The sequence below is a fragment of the Pseudorasbora parva genome, chromosome 5 (genome assembly GCF_024679245.1).
Source record: "Pseudorasbora parva isolate DD20220531a chromosome 5, ASM2467924v1, whole genome shotgun sequence".
NCBI classification, from domain to species: Eukaryota; Metazoa; Chordata; class Actinopteri; order Cypriniformes; family Gobionidae; genus Pseudorasbora; species Pseudorasbora parva.
Window position 1 is genome coordinate 27,859,924 of NC_090176.1, and position 22,571 is coordinate 27,882,494.

General features: G+C 38.7%; 2 protein-coding genes across 3 annotated transcripts in view; one reads left to right on the plus strand and one right to left on the minus strand.

Moving 5' to 3' along the window:
* Nucleotides 1-367: 367 nt before the first annotated feature.
* On the plus strand, nucleotides 368-4,165 carry tsn (translin). Its single transcript, XM_067443742.1, has 6 exons — nucleotides 368-615; nucleotides 870-963; nucleotides 1,047-1,143; nucleotides 1,239-1,354; nucleotides 1,438-1,517; nucleotides 3,073-4,165. Exons 1-6 carry the CDS (start codon nucleotides 550-552, stop codon nucleotides 3,301-3,303), a joined length of 684 nt encoding a protein of 227 aa, XP_067299843.1. The 5' UTR covers nucleotides 368-549; the 3' UTR covers nucleotides 3,304-4,165.
* A 1,943-nt stretch (nucleotides 4,166-6,108) lies between these two features.
* The window catches only part of arhgef49 (Rho guanine nucleotide exchange factor 49), a 66,992-nt gene continuing 50,529 nt past the window's right edge, over nucleotides 6,109-22,571 (minus strand). For both annotated transcript variants that reach the window (XM_067443743.1, XM_067443744.1), the window contains 6 exons: nucleotides 18,853-20,369; nucleotides 13,809-13,992; nucleotides 12,113-12,311; nucleotides 10,204-10,781; nucleotides 9,355-9,500; nucleotides 6,109-8,061 (listed from right to left, as the gene is read on the minus strand). In XM_067443743.1, the coding sequence (XP_067299844.1) occupies nucleotides 7,260-8,061; nucleotides 9,355-9,500; nucleotides 10,204-10,781; nucleotides 12,113-12,311; nucleotides 13,809-13,992; nucleotides 18,853-20,339 (3,396 nt within the window). In that variant the 5' untranslated portion in view covers nucleotides 20,340-20,369 and the 3' untranslated portion in view covers nucleotides 6,109-7,259. The remainder of the gene's footprint in view (nucleotides 8,062-9,354; nucleotides 9,501-10,203; nucleotides 10,782-12,112; nucleotides 12,312-13,808; nucleotides 13,993-18,852; nucleotides 20,370-22,571) is intronic.

Genomic DNA, 22,571 nt, shown 5'->3' on the forward strand with positions numbered 1-22,571 from the left:
TTTCTTCCAGAATAACAGTTGTAAATTGCTGTCGACCGGCTGCATTTGCACCCTAAAAACTTATGAAAGCACACAAATTCATTCCAATAACTGTGTTTATACATATGTTGATAAAATGTCAATTATGCAAAATGAATACAATTAATCTTTCTATTTATTTATAAGCATTGTATAAATTAAAATATATATTTTTTTCATCATCATCAACATCATCATCACCATCACCATCATCATCATATTTTTTAAAGTCAGAAGTTTATTGATTTGAAAAAATAGAAGCGATTGATTTGAGCAAGGCCAGCAGAGGGCGTCTAGATTCCCATGAAGAGAAACGATAGACGATCATGACATCATTATAATGCGACGATCTGAGGAAGGACGGATGTGAATGTGCATGCTGATGACTCGAATTATATTTCTGCAGGCTTTTTGGTTCTCGAGCAAGGCAATAAATACATTGTCTCTGGTTATATCCTAACGTTATCTAAATAGTGTATGTTTGAAGCAGTCAATACACAGTAAAAGCGCACAAGGAAAACACATTTGAAGATGTCTGTAACGGAGATGTTTAGCTATATCCAAGGCTTTCTAAGTGCAGATCAAGATGTTCGAGAGGTAAACAACTGCATCGTTACATAAAGTGGCTTTTTCCATCGGAAAATAACTTTTGTAGTTGTAGCAGCGTAAAATCCGTTTGAAATGTATTATGGTATTATAATATAATATGCCCGATCAGGATGTCCGTGACTTGTAATTTAGACATCAAAAAAATGCAAAGCTGTCAGAGTCTTGACAGAAAGTTCCATTGATCTATATGAATATGTGCCATGTGCTTTCGGCTGACTCATCTTTTTATGCTCTTCTTTTAGGACATACGAAAAGTTGTCCAAGTTCTGGAGCAGACGGCGAGAGAGATCCTCACTGTTCTTCAAAGTGTCCATCAGCCAACTGGTTTCAAAGACAGTAAGAAAAGTTCAAATTCTTGATTTCTTGAAGTCTTGTGATCTACACTGTTTTTGGTAATGCTGTTAAATTCCTTCCACCAGTTCCCAGCAAGTGTTTGAAGGCCAGAGAGCTGTTCTGCACTGTGAGAAATCACACTGGAGAGCTCAAGACTAAGTTCCCTGCGGAACAGTACTATCGGTTAGTGCAGATGCCTCTTGTGCTGTTTTGACTGAATGATCATTTCTAGTCCTGATAATTATATTAAAGATTGACATGTCCTCACCTTTCCTTAGGTATCATGAACATTGGAGATTTGTTCTTCAACGACTTGCCTTCCTTGCAGCTTTTGTGGTGTACCTGGAGAGCGAGTCCTTGGTTACACGCGAGGAAGTGGCAAAAATACTGGAGAGTATGTAATATTCATGTTTATTTATATATCTTTAATAATAGTGTGAGACTATTAAAGATTAATTCTACTTTACACTTAATCAGTTGAAGTCGACAGAGAAAAGGGGTTTCATTTGGATGTGGAAGACTATCTAGCAGGAGTTCTTATTTTGGCTAGTGAGCTGGTAAGTTGCTCTCTCTCTTTCAAACTGATTCAGACCACCCTATCTTCTCACCTTTATCAATAATATTATATTTGTTACTATATTTAAACATTTAAGTTAACATTAAGAATGTGAATCAGGTCAAAGCATGATTACTTTGACAGTGATGTGCAGTGACAAATGAATAATTTTCGTTTAGTTTAATTTTTGTAATGTGCTACAGCAGTTTTAGTGTTAGGTGAATGTCACATGCCATTAATGCTTTTCTAACGTTAAAGCGGGTCCTGAAGCTCTTGCCTGGTCATAACCCTTTTTCCAGTGATATTCCTCTGAACGTTTCTCTTTTGTAATGCCTCTCAGCAATCTCTCTTTCTACAGTCTTCAAATCTCCCTCTTGCTCCCCCATCTCTCCTCATGAGTGTGCGCGCACTCTATTACTGATTGATTACAAGATTGTTGTGGTTCTCGGAGGATTGGTCTGATAGCCATACAGACTATATTCACCAAATAGTTTGTTTTGGTGTTGATTTAAATTTTCAAAAGTGTTTCTCAGAAGGTGCAGCCACCTTTTTTATATTACCATTATTGTCGGTACGGATGAATTGCGACACTTCTAAAACACTTTCCTCTGCATGTTGATTTTAGTATTATGTGTTGCCGAAGCAAGCACCTCGTATTAAAAATAAAATAAAAAAATCCATGCCAAAATAAACATCTTTTATTTGCAAGTCAACTTATTTGTGATCTGATTTTCAAGTTACTGAGCCTACTGATAACACCAGAGTAATTTTTAGGCATCATAGTGGATTTTGTGTGACCTAAGCCCTATTTGGATGGGATTAGTTTTACAAGACAAGATGGAGTAATGCAATTTTAACACTGGATGTCTAATATTAATGGCAAATTTGTGTGGGATAAGAAATCTCGGTAAAACTAGCAGGAAGTGGGAGGGGTAACTTGATTTATGCACTGCCATCACCTTCCTGTAATCATTTGCGTATTAAGTTGCTTCCTGATATCTTGTGCAAACATATCTATATAACCCATATATAACAGTAAGGTCCGGTTAAAGGATTTATTAATTTAATTCTGATTTTAATTCAGTTGGTAATGGGTGCTTACCAAAAGCTAAGATTTGTGAAGATTTGTGCCTCTAACAAGTGCTTTCAACCTTCTTTTTGATCTGAATGGTAAGCAGAAAACACTCAAGGTTTGCCACTTTGACTTGTCCCACTGCCTAAAACGCAACATAACGCTTTTTCAAGCACCTCCATACTTGGAAGAACTTTGGAAAGCTACTTTTAAACAGGAAATTATGGAATGTTACATGCGTATTCGCACAGGATTAGTATTACCTGAGGTCATTTTTCCAGACCTTTTTTGGCCATAAATCTTTACTGAAAATATCTGTAATGATAACTGAGATGGCACGTTTGGACGGGACTAGGTCACTAAAAAGCTCTGGTAATAAATACTTTACCCCACCTCTCCATGTTAAACTAATCCTGTCCGAATAGGGCTCTAGATGTAAAACAAATTAAAAGCACAATGTACTTTTTGCATTTTCTTTATTTAGTCCAGACTGGCAGTGAACAGCGTGACCTCAGGGGACTATGGACGTCCGCTTAGGATCTCAAACTTTATCAATGAACTTGACTCTGGCTTTCGCTTGCTCAACTTAAAAAATGACCCTCTTCGCAAGCGCTACGATGGCCTCAAGTACGATGTGAAAAAGATCGAGGAGGTGGTGTACGACCTTTCCATTCGAGGCCTTGCCAAGGAGCAGGAGACCGGAGGAGATAAGTAGAGCCGGCGTGGAAACACAAGAGGCCACGAGGCACTACCCTGGCTGGGATTCTCCATGACTGGAAGAGTGGTTAAACCTGTCAGGGTGCAGGTAGTCAGAGGAGGGGGGATTGGAGGTTTTGAAGCCCCAGTGTCTTTTAAACCACCTGCCTACCAGGACAGAGATCAGTTCAGGTTTTAGTGAAGAGATCTTCTCTTTCTCACTTCTGTTCAGAGATGTTTATGTACAGATGCATTTGTCTGCCTGTTATTTTTGATTGGGTGTTCTTTTACAAGTATTGTTTGCATTTGTCTCGGCCATCTTTCTGTGAATCATTGTACAGTCAAACAAGAGAACCTTTTTTTGGTGGGGAGAATTAACACTGAAATATTAATGAAGCGAGGGAAACAATGGTAAATTCTGTGCCGGTTTGTTGCTTTCTGACTAGTAAAGACATCGAGACACTTTCTTGACATACACTGATTCATTAGATTGGGTTTTCTATACTCATAGCATTTTTCTTGAATGTGACTGACTATGCTAAGGTGTACATGAAGATAAAATTGACAAACCTGTGCCAAAATGTTAAGCTCCATACTGTAAAGACATCTTGAGTCTGTAGATCTTAAAAGTCCTTTACTGTTGTTGCCATATTTACACGTTGATGTATTTCTCCATTAAAAGGATAGTTCATCCTAAATTAAAAGTTCTGTAATCATTTACACACCCTCATGTCGCTCCAAACCTGTGATTTACTTCTGCAGAGCACAAAATCATTTTGAATATTTATTTGTCCATATGATCAAAGTCAAAAGGTTCTAAGTGTTGTTTTGGACCTCGCTGACCTTCACTATGTGGACAAAAACATTGGGATTTACTGTTTTTTTAAAATGATTTATATATATATAAAAAAAAAAAGCTTTTGTGATGCACAGAAGAAATTCATACAGGTTTGGAACAGCATGAGGAGTAAATGGTGACAGAATTTTTTTGCTGTACATTTTTGACCACTTGCTTATCACTTACACTTTTCAGTTTGTATGTTCTTTCCCCTTTTTGTTTCTTTTGTTGTTGTGGATGTTGCATGCTGAACTCCACCTGCATATAGTGTCATATCAAGAAGAGCTTTGGAAAAAATAACACAACCTTCCAAGCCAATGTTTCAAAGAGCAAACTGTGCATTTGTTTTCCTTTGTAAAAATTTCTGGGAATTCTTAATGTCTCCCTCTGTTTTCTTTGCGGATTCTCAGTGCATTGCCTTTTTTATTGCTCTTGTAACGTGTTGCTCTTCTTTTTTGTAGGTGCATGTTTTATCTGCTCTTTCAGTGTTTTATTTTTTGGGAGGGTACTTATAATGCTTCATAGTAATTCCAAACAATTTTTTTTGTATTCTTGTTGCGTCTCCCCAAAGATAGATTTATATCTGACAGTGTTTGCATTTGAAATGCCTGTTTATGTGGTGGCTCAATTGAGAAATTGTTTGCTTGTTCAATAATGTTACATAATAAAGATTGTCATTGGGAATAATGAGTCAGTTGAGAGAGATGGATACTTGTCATTTTTAATTGAAATTCACAATATTTTACACAACAAAAATATTAAATTAGGATTTTTAAGAATGGAAAAAAAGTATTTAACAGCTTGATTGGTCTCATTTAAAAGCAAGATTTCTGACTATGTCCTCTGGCAGGTTCAACTCCTCTTTTCATTGTGTAATGTGGAAGCTATGGTATTTCTAACAGTATCAATGCCACTGGAAAAACAGTAAATATTCCATGTTGAAACCTAAATGGCAAAATCAAGTGGTAATGACATATCTATCCATTAGTATTGACTTTAAACATACACACAGAGAGAGAAAGAGAGAGCAGAATGACTGGGTGAATGTCGTTGATTGCTATTGCTCAAGTCAACTGTGGTTCATTTTCTCTTAAATCTCAATATTTAAAACAAAGTACAGTAAAGCTTAAATGCAAAAGTAGTCCAAGGCACTCGATGGGTATATTGAGATAGTTAAAAAGCCTTTATTTTTTCATGGCTTAAACATTTAAAAAATTGGTGACAGAGACACCTACGCGTTGCGGCTTTACATGCCTTCGTCAGGGTGTGTATAACAAACAACATCTCAAGCTCATTTCTAACCAGCCATTAATTGATCTAATTACAGACACCTGGTCATTCAGTGTGCGTGTGTGCGAGAGAGAGAGAGAGAGAGAGAGAGAGAGAGAGAGAGAGAGAGAGAGAGCGAGAGACTGAGAGAGACAGAAGAAAAAAAAAAAAAAAAAAAAATATATATATATATATATATATACACACACATATACACATATATACACATATATACATATACATATATACACATATATACATATATATATATATACATACATATATACATATATACATACATACATACATACACATATATACATATAAATAAAAAAATAAAAAAATAAATAAATAAATGGAGTGTTGCATACTACCATTTTTAGGAAAGAAACGGACAGAAATACCATACACGCACACTGAATGACCAGGTGTCTGTAATTAGATCAATTAATGGCTGGTTAGAAATGAGCTTGAGATGTTGTTTGTTATACACACCCTGACGAAGGCATGTAAAGCCGCAACGCGTAGGTGTCTCTGTCACCAATTTTTTAAATGTTTAAGCCATGAAAAAATAAAGGCTTTTTAACTATCTCAATATACCCATCGAGTGCCTTGGACTACTTTTGCATTTAAACTTAATTATCCTACACAACCAAAGAGCACCGAGATCTTACACCCTGTGCAGCACTTCCTGCATTCCTTTGCATTGATAAAGTACAGTAAAGCTTTGTAAACTGCAGAACAATGTCCTCGCTCCAGTTTTAGGACCTTCATATTAAAGTGCATCAAACAAAAACAAGTAACATTTAGCGGGTTGTCATAAAGGACAGTTTGTATATCAATGGGAAAGTTGGAATATTATAGCAGCTACTGAAAAAATATTTTTTTTCCTCAATTTGACATAAGGCCCAATTTTTAAGTAAACATAGAGGGAAAACTTGAACGAATAGTACAATAGACTCATTTAGTATCAAATAAACAAAGGCACATATTTTATCCCCCTCAAACATTACAAAGGAAAGCAACAATGTTATTATAAACTACATAATTTTGGTGGGGGAAACATCTAAATATTTTTTTTTATTCAGGAACTGGCCACAGATGGTTTCAGCACAACCATTAATGTGGCAATAATTGATGCTTAGACTGCTACACCCTCATTTATGGAAGAAAAAAAAAAACGTACCAAAAATGGTCTGGTTACATCACTGATCACAAGAATATTGATACCTGTGAATAAACACAGCTTTACTGCTGCTACATAATACAATGAATATTATTGCTGTTTTGTAAACCAGCACAGTGATACAAAAATGAGAACTGCTCCTGGATGGCAGTGGGAATAGTTGCTAACGGAAGAGAGGAAGAGCGAATTACGATGGTCCGAAAACAAAACAGCTTTACCTCAGTCTTCACACAAAACACAGGTTACCACTCTGTAGTGCATACTAAAAAGTCCAATCAAAACATGTTCCCTCATGCTTATCGCGAAACCATTTCACAACTGAAAAATTTTCTTCTCAGTCGCAAACTAGTAGTACAATCAGTGTTTTACAAGTGCAGCAGTGAGGCACCTAACAAGGCCCTCATTTTGGTATGCCAAAGGGCTTTACTTTTTGCTTGATAGTGGATTTTTCCTCTTCCCAAATGTTATTTATTTGCCTTCCACTCATACAAAGTGCCCCTTGCAGTCTATATTAATATTCAGTCTTTTAAATCACAGTAAAACCTTGCAATTTAAAAGTCCATTGGTGGAGAAACATAATCAGATCCTATTCCTCCACACAAATACTGTTTTCTCAACAAAATATTGATTTTTTTAAAACTATTGTCTACATCAGTTATGCTTGGAGGGGATGAGGGATGCCTCAGGACCGGCTCTGGTTCGTGCTAATCATGATATTAGGGAGAGCATTGCGTCGTTTTCTCCAGGATCCAAGATCACAAGCGTATCTCTTGATCTGTCGAAACCACTGCTGAGTGCGAGGTTTGTCAGAGGCACGGAAAACGAAGGCTTCGCGTCGGATGTCCAGCACCTCGAAGGTGTCTTCACAGTCGGGGTCGGCAGACACCACACAATTCGCCAGACAGATGGGCTCCCGTAACACAGTGAACTTCCCGCTGCTCTTGTCCTTGATGAGTACCAGTACACCATCCTGCACAGTCTCTGAGGTCTCCAGGCTTCCGTCGGTCACATCTGCAGTACGCAAGGTGCGTACCATGAGTAAACTCTGAACGTTCTGGAATTTGAGGGATTTGCTTCCCTTCTTAAGCCACTGGCCATCGGCGGGCTGCGCCAGCTGGAGCGGTCCTTCCATGATGAAGCGCGTGCTCTCTCGCATCCAGCCCACCGTCTTCATCGACAGTTCTCGCATCTCAATGTTGATGACCTCTCGGTTCTTGCGGCTGTCGCGCCGGAAAGAGCGCAAGGACCACGTGGCGGTCCCCTCCTGTTTGGTCTTCATGTTGATGTGCTCTAAATGGGACTCCACGCGGCTCTTGGCTTCTTTTAAGCGGGAATAGTCCGGATGACACTCATTGGTGGCCTTGCTGATGCGACTCAGCAGCAACGGGTACTTGGTCACACGCTGAAGCGGTGCCATCAGGAAGGAGCGCAGGTTCATGCGCCTGAGCGCAGTGTTGTCATTCTGGGACACGTCGAGGAATATTCTAAAGGACGAAAGGTAGAAAACATAAATGACAATTAAGAGAGTTCCTGCTAATGGTATACACTACTGTTCTTAAATTCAACAAGGAAGCATTAAATTGGTCAAAAGTGACAGTAAAGACATTTATAATGTTACAAAAGCTTTCTGTTCCAAATAAATCCTGAATTCTTTTATCACTGTTTCCACAAAATGATTAAGCAGCACAACTCGTTTTAACATTGATAATAAGCAGAACTATTTACTGAACAGAGAATCAGCATATTAGAATGATTTCTGAAGGATCATGTGACTGAAGAAATTATGCTGAAAATACAGGAATATATATATATATATATATATATATATATATATATATATATATATATATATATATATATATATATATATATATTTGATATATTAAAATAGAAAATTGTTATTTTAAACTGTATTGTAATAATATATCACAGTATCACTGATTCGATTATTGTCAAATAAAAGCAGTCTTGTTAAGCATACGTAAGGACAAGAGCATACGTGTATATTGTATTCATAAGATTAGAAAAAAAAATTGTACAAATGAAAGACTTCTCGCCTAATTCATTAGGAGATTGCAAAGTAGTGTGTCTGATTGTCACTTCAGTGTTGCCATAAAAAATTTAAATCACATTAGTAGGGCACAACAAAGGATGGGCAGATGGCAGAGTAGTCAGTGTGCAAGGATTTCAGACTTGTTCACTGTCACTTGCCCGGTTGGACTGATTGCATTCATTGATCATGTACATGTGCCTTGTGGGTGCAAATGTTTTGTGCTGATTTAAGTGTCACCAAGTTATATATATAGCTAACATGGTGTTAGGATGAGTTAAATAAATAACATCACATTATACCTTTGTTTTCTAGCAAAAGTTAGTTTGAAATTATTACTGTATAATTTGCCGCTATTATTGCGGAAAAAATAAATAAAATAATAATTAGGCACAGGTGTTAATATTGGTAGTATTTGACAAGTTACAACTACTTAACACAAGAATTAGAATGCATCAAAATACATTACCAAAATACATTTACATTATTTTCTTATTGGTGGGGGCAGTGAAAATATTGATAGTGCATGTACAAATATGAAATACTGGCTGATCTTATTGAAATATTTTATAAATGAACCCTTTTTAGAAACATTGGAAAAAACCTATTAACTTACAATCTACTAGCACTGCTGAGTCTGATGCTTAACTTTATTTGCAAACAATGAATGGTACAAGATAATCTACAAGTACTTCCTAAAAGCAATTAGAGGATGTAATATATGTACCTAAGAAGCTCTTTTTCTTTCTCCAGAGTGTTGAGCATGTTGACAGATGTGAACTGCTGAAGGCAGTAGGTTTGAAATGCTGGAAGCATGTTGACAAACTCCAAGAAGATTTCTCCAATGCACACAGTCTGCAGGTCCTCATCGCCCTGTATGAAGACAAGTCACCATTCAATTTAGCTTAACTGGCTCATATACTTCATGATGAAAACATTGCCTAAATGCAAAAGCAAATATGGATTATTATGAATAAAAAAAATAATATAACATAAATCACAGTAATGACCACTGATGTAGGTTTTTCAATGCAGATATCAAGAAAGCAAACAGCAGTGTCGCTACAATATATATATACAAACTGTTCAAAAGTTTAGGGTCAGTAAGATTTCTTATCAGTAAGTCTCTTATGCTCACCAAAGCTGTATTTATTTGATCAAGAATACAGTAAAAACAGTGATGCTGTGAAATGTGGTTACAATTTAAAACAACTGTTTCCTATTTTAATATAGTTTAAAGTGTAATTTATTTCTCTGATGGCAAAGCTGAATTTTCAGTCTTGAGTGTCACATGATCCTTCAGAAACCATTCAATATGCTGATCTGCTTAAAGGGATAGTTCACCCCAAATTGAAATTTCTGTCATCATGTACTCACCCTCATATTGTTCCAAACCTTTATTTTTCTTTGTTCTGCTGTACACAAGATATTTGGAAGAATGTCTGTAACCAACCAGATATCGACCCCCTTTTGACTACCATCGTGTGTGTCTGTGTGTCTGTGTGTGTGTGTGAGGTGGTGGGGGTGGGGGTGCCTTTACTGGCATCCTTGCTTAATATATCTTACTCTATCATACCTGATCAAATGCCTGATCAATGCTGTCCTGCAGATGCTCTGTGAACCTGTCATTGACATCAATGAGCTCTTGAACATTGCTAAAGACCACGGCCAGCTGCTCTGCTGTGAGCAGTCCTGCACTCTGCATGGGGCAGTAAAACTCTTCCTTGATGATGCGCAGGTCCTCTCCATAACTCGACTCGGTGTTGAGAAACTCCAGGATGGCTTCTTTGCGCTCGGTGCGCAGCTTGGAGCAGCGTTCGCACATGCCCTCCCCGTGGGCACCCTCTTTGTGCCCGCAATCAGGACAGGGCTGCTGAACCTCCCATGTCCTGAGGGATGGCAAGGGTCTCCTCCAGCCCCGTGCCAATCCAGGGCCGATGCCGCTGTCCACACGTTCTACCTCAGCTCCGGCGCTGTGGCGGGCATGACGGGGCTCTTCCTCGTCTTCACGCTCATCGCTCAACCCTACGACACCACTGTCTGCGCTCAGGCTGCTTACGGTACTCCAACGGTGCTGTGCTGTGCGGCCCACACCCAGGCCCCTGCTCCTCTCCTCACCTCTGGGCTCCGAGCGGCCCCTGGTTGTGCCTGGCACTGATGACAAAGAACAAACAAACCTCACGAGATCAGCTCTCAGAATTTCATAACAACAATTATATTGTGATAATTAAAAAAGTCTAATAATTAAAAAAAAAAAAAAAAACTATAAAATGTCAGTTTGGAACAGTTAAGATAAAACAAAAATAAAAAAAAACTGTAAATAATTTCTTAAGTATAAAAGACAATGCATTTAAGGTGTTTAAACAAACCCATTGAGTTATATAATAAGCCAATACATATTTGGTGGCAGAATTTTCATATAAAATGTGTATACTGTTAGTATACACTACCCTTCAAAAGTTTGGATTCTGTAAGATTTTTAAATGTTTTTGAAAGTCTGTTACTGTTTGTCCATAAAGAAAAAACAGTAATATTGAGATATATCATTACAATTTGTAATAAATGTTTTCTATTTCAATATATTTTAAAATGTAATTTATTCCTGTGATGGCAAAGCTGCATTTTCACCATCATTACACCAGACTTCAGTTTCACATAATCCTTCTGAAATTCTAATATTCTGATTTAGTTCTCATTAATTATTATCATTGTTGAAAACTGTTGTGCTGCTTAATATTTTTTTTGTGAAATTTGTCTTTACACAACTTATTTACATGTTATTTACTTCATTAGCTCTTTATTTACTTTATTCGAACTTTAAATATTTTATCGCATTTGTCATTTATCAGTTATTGTAACGTGACAATAAATACTTTCTTTAATCTATACTTAAAGTTCCATTGGAAATCTGCTATTACAAATTGTACTGTTTGGAATACAAATTAAAAATAATAAAAATAGAGGCTCATATTAACAGAGGTTGGACCTCTGGGATAGAGATCAGAGTTAAATATCTGCAATAATCTTGCTATTCCTTTTAAGATAGTGCTACATGATGATCTAAATCTTTAAGCAAAATAAATTACATATCCAAATTCTGATGTCACCATGGCAAATAACCACTGACATAATGCAACATACTGACATAATGTGCACTCCAAATTCGATTCAGGATATGCATTTGATAGCTGCCTTTAAGTCTAATAACACAAACAAAGTACAGACACAGAGTATGGATGCTGTGGTGCAGAAGATAAAAGCAGTCCTCAGGTCATGCATGTGAAGGGACTACAGTAAGAGCCACCTAAAGCCAGGTTTTAGTAATAGCAGAGTCTAATGGTAACAACTAAAGTGATACCCTTGGGTTAAAGTCAAGAATAAAAATTCTTTTAAAGGAATTACTACCAGAGCAAAACTAGGACAAGAGTTAAATTACTTACAGGAAGAAGTGTGAGCAAAGCTGAGAGCAGAGGAAAGAGTCTTACCACTGTCCCTCTCTCTTCGGTGAATGTGCAAGCGTGCCGCGGCGGCGATCTTCATCTCCAGCTGCTTACGCTTGGTGGCGTCTGCAGGCATGGGGTCGCTGTAGTGGGGCCGCAGGCGGCACTCACGCTGGGCCCTCACTGACTCAGCCAGCTCATAGGCCGCGTCTGAGCTGGAGCGTCTGCAGCCCGCCCCAGAAACCTGCCAATAGGACGGACATCTGTTAAAAAACCGTGAGCATGGCAGAGCAATGGTCTGAAAATTATGTGGGTGTGAAGAGAAAGTTCAATGTGTAAAACTTCAATGAAGGCAGATCTGATCTCTAAGCACATATGAGAATGAATGGAACCACTATCTGTTTCAGACATCGATCAGAGTCACTGTATTACAGTTCATCCAAAGGGTGTTACATTACCAAAGCTTTTAATATATTGTGGTGGTAAGTGGACATTTTTTTGCTACCAGTTTTCATGCTCATTTACTGTTTATAAAGTCTATTGACAGACTCCAAGGACATAAAATGCATCTCTTTTATCAATAGAAATATTGTTCGTAAGTTCGTAAATCCAGTTTCCTTTCAAAACTGGCCTGTTGAAAGTCAGTATTAACAGGATAGTTCACTCAAAATTATGTCATCATTTATTCACCCATAGTAGTATAAATAATGTCAATAGTAACCAAAAATTTTGTTACATGCTTTAAATATTTTCTTATGTTGCGCAGAGGAAAGTCCGAATTTTTTGAGTGAACTAATAATTTAAAACATTGACCCTATTTTTTTTTTTTTTTTTAATGAAACGAACTATGAAATGAAACTGGCACACTTTCTGAAACTGTCCTTTTTGGCTGAAATCACAAATATTACCACCTGTAATACTTTTCTTGATCCAATCGAGGGGAAAACCAGGCCACCCATTCTATATTTCACTCAAAAATACAACACAACACAATGCAAGTCAAATATGTTGTCAATGGTTTCATGTTGACTTTAAAAGTGTCTGCACTGACTTGATCTGCCTGAACTGACAACATTGATAACCTTTCACCTTTTACACCTCTGAAACACTAGAAAGCTATTCCGAAATGATGCGTCTAAGTCAGTGCATAACATGTTTCAGTTGAATCTGATAAAAAAGCACAATCTATGGCGTAAAACCCTCACTTGACAGCATTAGGTTCTCAAGTGTTATCAATGTACGAGAAACAAGACACCACGGCTTCAGGTGACGTACAGAATAATTCATAAGGCGGCAGTTATCTTAATTAAAAACGCTGAAATGCAGAGATGCAAGAAGAATCTGTGCACAACGAATCATAGCAACAGTGCAAATGAATGACAGCATTCTTCGACATCACCCTTAACCTTAAAAACATGCAGCCAGTCAAACGGCGTGAATGAACGTGGCGCAATGAAGAGCCGGTCGGCATCTCAAGCAGCAGAGGCAGGACACACAACCTGACACAGAGAGGAAAGGAAAGCAGTTACCACCATGAAACCTGGCTCTAATCCTTCCTGCGTGTCGCTCTTAGCTGCGGCTCTGCGCTCCGCTGCATGTCTGCAGTCGCCTCTACCGTGCACATTCCCCTGCAACCTCAGCCTCCCGTGCGCCCTGATCATGCTCGCATGCATGCATGACAGAGTCGCCGCTGTGATATTCAGAGGTGTGCGAGTGTGAGAGAGACGGGAGCATTCCTTACGCATTCTGTCGCCGCTTTCCCCTGCTGTCCCGTGGGCTCGGTGCAAGCCTCCTCTCCGCAGGCCGACGTTGTCATGGCAACCTGGGCAGATTGATGGCTGGGCTGGGGAGCGGTGATGTCAGTGACGTCATTCTGCTCACGCGACAGTCGGACGGGAGTCTCGGCTGCAATCTCTGCACTGCAGCTGGGGAAGCGAGGGAGAGAGAACACAAAGAGGGGAAAATGGGAGTGTTAAAGTGGAATTCCTGATTGTGCGTTTGTATGCGTGCCGTGCGGTCAACCCCCATCCCTCTAGGGAGAACCGGTACCCTCAAACCAGAGGGGCTCAGGGTGGACAGCAATTAGACGCATCAATTCACATTAACACCTGAACTCCTCGCTACAGGGTTCCGAATTGGAACAAGCTAAATCAATCTTTTAGATTCCTTTGTGTGTGTGTGTGTGTGTGTGTGTGTGTGTGTGTGTGTGTGTGTGTGTGTGTGAGAGAGAGAAAGAAGAAGAAAATTAAAGGAGCTTATGTATCTTTGGATGACCCCACACACCACAGACAATAAATAACAGCACATAGCAGAGCTAAACTAAGATCTATGTAAAATAATATGAATTGATTTCAAAGAATATGTTGAATTTTATTTAATTAATTTTTTTTACCCTTTTGGAAATTTTCTTTTTCTTTTTTTTCTTTTTAAACTAAATACATTTGAGATATGTTTTAGATTTACAAGAAAAAATACAACTTGATTAAACTTAATTCAGGATTCAGGGCATTCTCTGATGTCCATTTTTGCTCAACATACTATTTTTCCTATTTAAAGTGTTTTAGAGGTCTCCAACAACAGGTCTGCATGCATCAAAGGTAAAAAACAAACAAAAATAAAAACACCTTCGATAAACCTTCCACAGATGTTTTAGATTTACAAGAAAAAATACAACTTGATTAAACTTAATTCAAGACTCAGGACATTTTTTGAAAATAAGTCTAATTATATTAGATAGTTACGCTTGTCGGGTCGATGTCCTGTACACTATCTTTCAGAAGCTTGGAGTAAGTAAGAATTTTGTTTTTGAAAGAAATACATACTTTTACTCAGCAAAGACCCATTAAACTGGTAAAAAGTGACCGTTATGCAAAACAAGACATTTATGTTAAAGAAAATGTATATTTCAAATAATCCTTCACAACTGTATCAGTTTCTGCAAAAATATTAAGCAGTTTTCAACGTTGATACGTTGAAACGTTAAATGTTTCTTGAGCAGCAGATCAGCATATAAGAATGATTTCTGAAGGGTCATGTGACTCTTAAAGTGTTAGTTCACACATAAATGAACATTCTGTCATTAATTACTCACCCTCATGCCATTTGAAATCCGATGGCTCAGAAAGGCCTTCATTGACACTAATGACATTTCTTCTCTCAAGACCCATAAAGGCACTAAAGACGTCGTTACAAAACCCATCTCACTACAGTGGTTGTACAACAACTTTATGAAGCAACGAGAATAGTTTTTGTGCGCAAAAAAAATAAAAATAACGACGTGATGGCTGAATTCAAAACTAAGCTTCGACCGTTATGAATCAGTGTATCGATTCATGATTCGGATCGCCAAAGTCACTTGATTTCAGCAGTTAGGCGGTTTGACACGTGATCCGAATCATGAATCGATACGCTGATTCATTAAGCTCTGATGCTTTAGTCGCTTTGTTTCGAAATCGGCCATAACTATATAAGTCGTTATTTCGTTTTTTTTGCACACAAAAACTATTCTCGTCGCTTCATAAAATGATTGTAGAACCACTGTAGTGAGATGGGCTTTGTAACGGCGTCTTTAGTGCCTTTTATGGATCTTGAGAAAGGAAATGACATTGATGTCAATGGAGGTCTTTCCGAGCCATCGGATTTCAACAAAAATATCCTCATTTGTGTTCTGAAGATAAACGGAGGTCTTACAGTTGTCAGACAAAATAAGGGTGAGTAATTCTAAGTAAGACCAAATTTTGATTTTTGGGTGAACTAACCCAACTGAACTAACTAACTAATTAAGACTGGAGTAATGATGCTCACTGAACAGGAATGAACTGCGTAATCAAATAGAAAAAAAATCATTTTAAAATTGTCATTATTTCACAATTAGTTTTTACTGTATTTTTAAAGAAATAAATGCAACCGGCTTGAGCATTTAAAAACATCAAAACCAACCAAAAATTGTGATTCAGAAAACATTTATATATATTAAGTGAAAGCTGTGAAAGAATGTCAAGAAAGAATATTAAGATTAGTAATACATTTATGAATGATTTCTGATGGCTGTGCAACTATCAGCTGTTTGCATCAGCCATTGTTCATTGTTCTCTTAGCTTTAAAAACAGGTGTTTTGATTGATTTGTTATAAGCTCTTAATTGCCTCTTCTAAATCACTTCCATCTCCTTTAATGCTTCAGTACCTCAATATCTGATAATGCTGCACTCATTACTGTCATAAATTTGCATAGATGTCATCTGAGAATAGCGCTGACAAAGCAACCCTGAGCTCTGAAGCATTCTAAAGAAAACACGCACAAAGACAAAGAGCCTTGACATCTCACTACAGGAAAAGAAGAATCACAAAATTCAGATGTTAATAGCTGGTGTGATCTAAAGTCTTTTTTAATTCTACCAATAAAATGTGGAAAACCTGTAGCCATGGACTGACAGTAATTAATATCCCGCTATGAAAGAGGCAATAAAACCAATGTCTTTCACACCTAAATGAAATTGTCATTAAAGCACTGCAGATATATTACCTGTCATTTCAACAGTGCTGTGTGAATTTATTCAATGGATGTTTTCCCCTAAATTATTTTATAAGTCACTTCTTCCAGTGTACTGTCAGGCTTTGATAAAACACTTTCAGGCTGATATGCTATAATTCTTGTCCAACAATACTGACTCAACTAATCTATACAAATTACATATGATAAAAAAAAATAACTGTATCAGGACAATAACCTTCCTACGAAAGTCAAAGATATGAAGTGTCTTATAAAAATTTTGCTGTGTGGATTGTTCTTCTTTCTTCTATTGAGCAGACAATAAATGAAAATAACTAAATGTCTCATGAAAAAGACCTGGAAGCCCCCGGGCTGCTCTGTAGTAAATGAAATCCAACACTTGAGGCACTATGGTACAGCCGGGATATTGGATGTTATATTTAGATGGTTCACACACAGCCTGGATTGAACTTCTGCCCTGGAGGAACATAACATTAGAGAAAGGCTCTGTAATGTTGAAAAGCCTCTGACATACAGTTAAGCTCTGTATGACAGAAGCAAATGTAGCTGAAGGAAAATCTATACGGATTTATGCATCCATGCTAAATTTGAGAATTTTGTCAGGGCCAGAGTTATGTGCTGTTATGTTAATCAAATTCCTGTCAAGTTTGCATATTTTACACTTCTGTGAGATTCTGTGTGTAAAACGTGCTGTTGGTGGACAGGTGTAAACCAGGCAAACGTCACAGCGCAACACAACCACTGAAGAATCCATATAATACTGTTACTGCCTATGTGGGGGATACAGTGGGGAATTTATGGGGTTTATTGCTATAGCAATAATTTAGTTGTTGTTGCTACTAGAAAAAAATCTTTGTTTTCCAGTAATATTATGTATCCATAAAACAACATTAATTTCCCTAAAGCTTTAACAAAATGTAATAAAGTTTATACTTAAAACTAGTCAAAAGGCTGATTTTGCTGGGTTGTAATTTTGTACTGGAAATCAAGACAAAGAAAGATACTGATTAGGACAGGATATTTAATAGAATTTCTAATGGCCATGTTTTCACATTCCTGATATACAGTAAATAAACCTGCTAATCATCACAGAATATGCCACTAGATGCAAATATCACATCTGCTACTGTGTGCCTGGCATAAATGAAGACACTGAGAATCACATCAGTGTGGATACATTCTCTGTATACAAGCTGTGCAGAGATGCTGAATAAATCAATACCAACACAAATACTGATGTAAACGCTGCTGGCTTCATTTTCACAGTTAACAAGCTAAACTGATAACCAAGAGATACACTGTTCCCTGCAGCTGAAGTACATTTTTACTCAGCATACTATTTTTCCCATTTAAAGGGCCCCTATTATGCTATTTTAAAGGCTCTTAATGTTGTTTTGGAGGTCTCTTACAACAGGTTCATATGCTAAACTCACATTACCATAAAAGAACTTCAGCTCCGGAGGCTTCCTCAGTCCTCAGGGATTTTACACACTGTAACAATGACATCGATTTTACCATATCAATTCAAGCGTGAGTCCGATGATGAAACATTGGAAGGACTTGTTATTCAACCTGAACCTCCATAGCAAGGATTTGAGCAGGATGTTTCTCAGTAATACACTACTCATTTTGAGGAATATTATGAGATGTTGCAGCTGTAATTCCTCCCCATTAGCATTAACAAGTGTATGTCTATAAACGAACCCATGTGTATTTCTAATTTATTGCGGTGCACATGCGGGAACTGTTTCAATTACGCTGCATATTTTCGCCCAGCAACGTAAATGACTGATGTAACAAACATTTGTAAAACAAATCTAGCTCAATTCTTTGTCTTTACTCAAAGTAGTAAGAATGACAGATAATCTGCATTTATAGACACAGTTTTAGGTAATAGTGGCCCACAGTTGATTTGCAGAAGTATTTCAATCAGACAGAAATAACACGAGTTAGCCAGAGACCTACACAATATAAAACAAAAAACTAGGTATTGTGGAGTATGCCTGACTCAAATAATTTAGTCTGCTTAAACTCCGCCCCTTACTTACAAACAACCTCAAGCTCACAGATTTTCCTCTATACATTCAACAACCAATGGAACCAAGAACCCCGTCTTACATTTAGTTTTTTTTTCAATAATCAAATTCACTTGGATGTATGGATTAATACAGTTTAAATGATCTGTCACTACTTTCCGTAAAGTGCAACTTTAAGTACAAATGCACAAATACAAATTTACCAACTACCAATTCATCTTCTCCTTCATCCACTCACCTTTTTTTAATAAGGTCCAGGGCGGATCCCAGGAAGCCATCCTTCATTTTGTAGATTTTGGCTCCGTAACTGGAAAGGTCTTTGCCGTCCAGAAGGATTGCGGGGCAGCAGCTGGATGGGCCATTGCCACACTCCCTGCGGGGCGGGAAGGGAAGAACATCTACATCTGTGGCCCCAGGGCCTGCTGGGCCCTTTGTCTCCTCCTCTCTTCCTGTATCAGCTTGAGGGTGTAATGGAGAGCGAGCTATTGGGCCTGTGCAGATGGGTCCTCCCGGGACATCTGCAGTGGAACTGGGCACAGAGATTTCCCCTCGCCTGTGTCCGCAAGGATGTTTCGAATCTTGAGCGGCATCGGTGTCAGTCCTTTCCGCACTCTGTGTTTCCTCTGTTTGTTGTCTTTCCTCTCTATGGTTGTCGCAACTCAATATTTCAGAGGACCTGTAGTTCTTACTGCCCTCCCTTTGCCTCATTCTCTTAAACTCCTCAAATGTAGGTATGTGCAAGCGCCCCATAGGGGGTCTTTTCCTCTCGGGGGTTGACTGGGCAGAGTTAGTCCAGATGGGCTCTGCGGTATGAGCTTTACTCATGGTACTAGACTCCTGTCTGGAGTTCAGAGCCAGGTTAGGGGTGCTTCTTTGTCTTCGGAGCTGCAGCCGTCGCATCGCTTCCTGTTTGATCTCCTCAGGACTGGTGATGCGACGGGCACTCAACTCTTGCTGTCCATTCGTTTGAAACAATGGTGGCTCAGGCCGAACTGCTACATCCTGATTGCGCGGATACAACGGACATGGTGCATTACCAAGCACAGGTTGAGGACGCAAGGGCTTGTGGGGCTCCGTCACACGTGTGCTCTGGAGCCGCAGCTTGTCTCGAAGACCCTTTCGGGCATTTCCGTTCATGCCCCAGTCCTCAACCGCTGGTAAAAGCCATTGCGGGAAGAGCGGTATATCCTTTCTGACCACTCCTTGGCGGCCGTAAATCGCCATGCCGTCGAGGGAAGGCATTAAGCCATATACCTGTGGTCCCTGAGGAGGTCCATTGTACCAGTGGCTGCTTGAAGTGCAATGAAGAATAAACTCACTGTCCACACTCCTGTAAGGATACGCATTGGGGTCCGACACGGCAGCCCAGTGCAGGTTTTCCAGGCTGTGGTAAAGTCGGGTGCTGCCGGTGTTCACACAGCCCTGTGGAATTCGCATCGTCCCGTAGCCAGACTGACCGTCAGGCTGTTTAAGGGGATGCATACTACTGGTGGAACAGTAGAGCCCCAGGTTGCTGAGCAGGCCATTGTTGTTGTTGCAGTGGCCTGGCGCAATGTCCTGGGCAGGGAATGGGGGCACGCTGTGATGAGGGAAAGCAGACAGCGGGGAGCTGAGGACGGACAGGTCCATGGACAAGTCCATGCTGCAGCCTGCAGGAGAGCCTGCTGGGGAGTACTCACATTGTGGAGCTTTCACATCCGGCATGGCCACAGAAGGAGCTGCCATCTTCCAGAACGGAGCACTGGGATCACAGCCCTGCAGAAATGTACAGACAAGGCATTGGCATCACATTAGTAGAACAATGAGGTCATACACTCTGCATCTTAGCATCTGCAATTCACAAACAGCATTAATCTCGAACTGAATTGAGAAACTACATACAGACAGTATATTTTGAATATTTGATCTAACAGGAAGGAAATATACAGAAATTGAATTAAAGAGCAGTGAGTGAGTTTCTCTTTGTCTTTTGTTCTTTGATTAACATTAAAGGGGTACTTCAGCGCTGGGAAGATGAATCTGTATTTAAACTGGGTCATCAATGCAGTAGAAATGTGAAATTATTTTTGAATTTGGTGTCTTCTAGACTGAGAAAAGACAGAAAATGTATTTTTGTCCCATGGGGATGAAAGACTACAATTCCCAGAATGCTTCGCTGCCCTGTGAGGCCATTCCCAACACCACCAGCTTCATTACTGTGACTGAGTTAGAGAAGACATTACAATTAAAAACTGAACGTGTCTGTTCAATATAATGAGTGAGTCACCGCGCGAGTGTCACAGCACTGAGCACTAACTGCAGGAGTGATGAGAGCTGAGGTAATCGCGACTACATTCGCGGCATTCATTCACAACGCGAGTTCAGTCTGGCGCGTTTCAGTTCATGCCTTTGCAAGCTTAACTTTCATAGAAATGAATTTGAGAAGTTAAAAGACTTACATTGCTCACCATAGCTCCGTTTAAATGATCCTGTCTGCAAGCTGAGCTCTCTCTGCCAGCTGAGTGTAATCGCCCATCCCCCATGCGCAGATTCAAAACATGCGGAAATGGCTCCCTCTGCTGGCTGTAGTCTTTAGCCTTTGGGCCAACATTCCTCCTATGATGCAAAAATCGTCATTTTGCATCATAGGAGGAATTTTTCCAGAAATAAAATGCATAAATCTCTCGTCTCAGGGAGATATGAGGGGGGAAAGCACAATAATTTGAATATACTCCAGGGTTTCTACTGATACAAAGCCATATGCTAATCGCTGAAGTAACCCTTTAATGACAGACATCATAGCAGCAGGTTTATTAGGCTGCTGCCAAACAAGACGCGCTTGAATGGTTTAATAGCACTTGAATGAATGATAACGGGATCATATACTGTAGCAGCCAAGGGATGACAGAAAAAAGCAGATGCTGTGTTAGTTGCGTTAAATATTTTAAACATAATAAAAAACAATAAATTCACACGTTCATTTTGACAGCCCTAGTTTTTATTTATTTTTGCTTTAGTACAATGACACAAAAATATGCATTTTATCATTTGAAAGCTATGTAACCAACATTTTCCTTATAATATTACTATTTTTCTTACATAGCATAAATTGGGTTTTTAATTGGGTTTTGACTGTTGGGGCAAATAATTATCTTTTTAATACTGGCATTCTGTTTCTCCATGACAGTTTTGGTCAAAAAAATTTTAACAAAAAAATCAAATAAATAAATATAAAAATAGGTAAGAAATATATTCCAATGATAATCCTTCCGTATACATGAGCAACTGAGGATTTTAAATTACCAGATAAGATTTAAAATTACCTCAGGTTACAAAATTAATCATGGCGTTGTGCTACCAAGGATTCCAGTAGGTGATCCTGAAAATGCTAAATTATTTCCTTGAAGCGCTGATCGTATGCAACATGTGCTAATGACTTCCTTTGCTCACTTGTGTTTACAACAACTCTACACATAGCTCTCCCTTTCCCTATCTTAGTGCCCTTCAAGGGTGCTAAATCTGAATTCACCCTACATTTCTCTTATATTTAAAAATGGACTGTGTATACTGTACAACACTAACAATATTCCTCTTGCCATACAACTGTATATATACTCATCTACATCAAATGATCCTATCAAAGACAAAACTACATTTAAAATTGAACAAGTATGAACAAGTATGAGTTCCAAAACCACTGAAGTATTTATAATGCTCATGACGTGTAGTTCCTATGACTTGTATAATCATATTCATATTCTAAAAATGGCTTGTTCTTTTGTACAAATCAAATGATGGGGAAATCATGTCTGGAATTAAAAAAATAAGCAGAGAGGGAGGAAAATCAGAAGGGACAGTAATGAAGAGAGCCATAACACTTGCCCGGGGCTCTTATTCCACTAATCAGATGAGAACTGTGGATTAGCAAGGAGAGCGCTTCTCTTTCAGTAATTAGTACAAATTGCCTTGCTTTGGGCC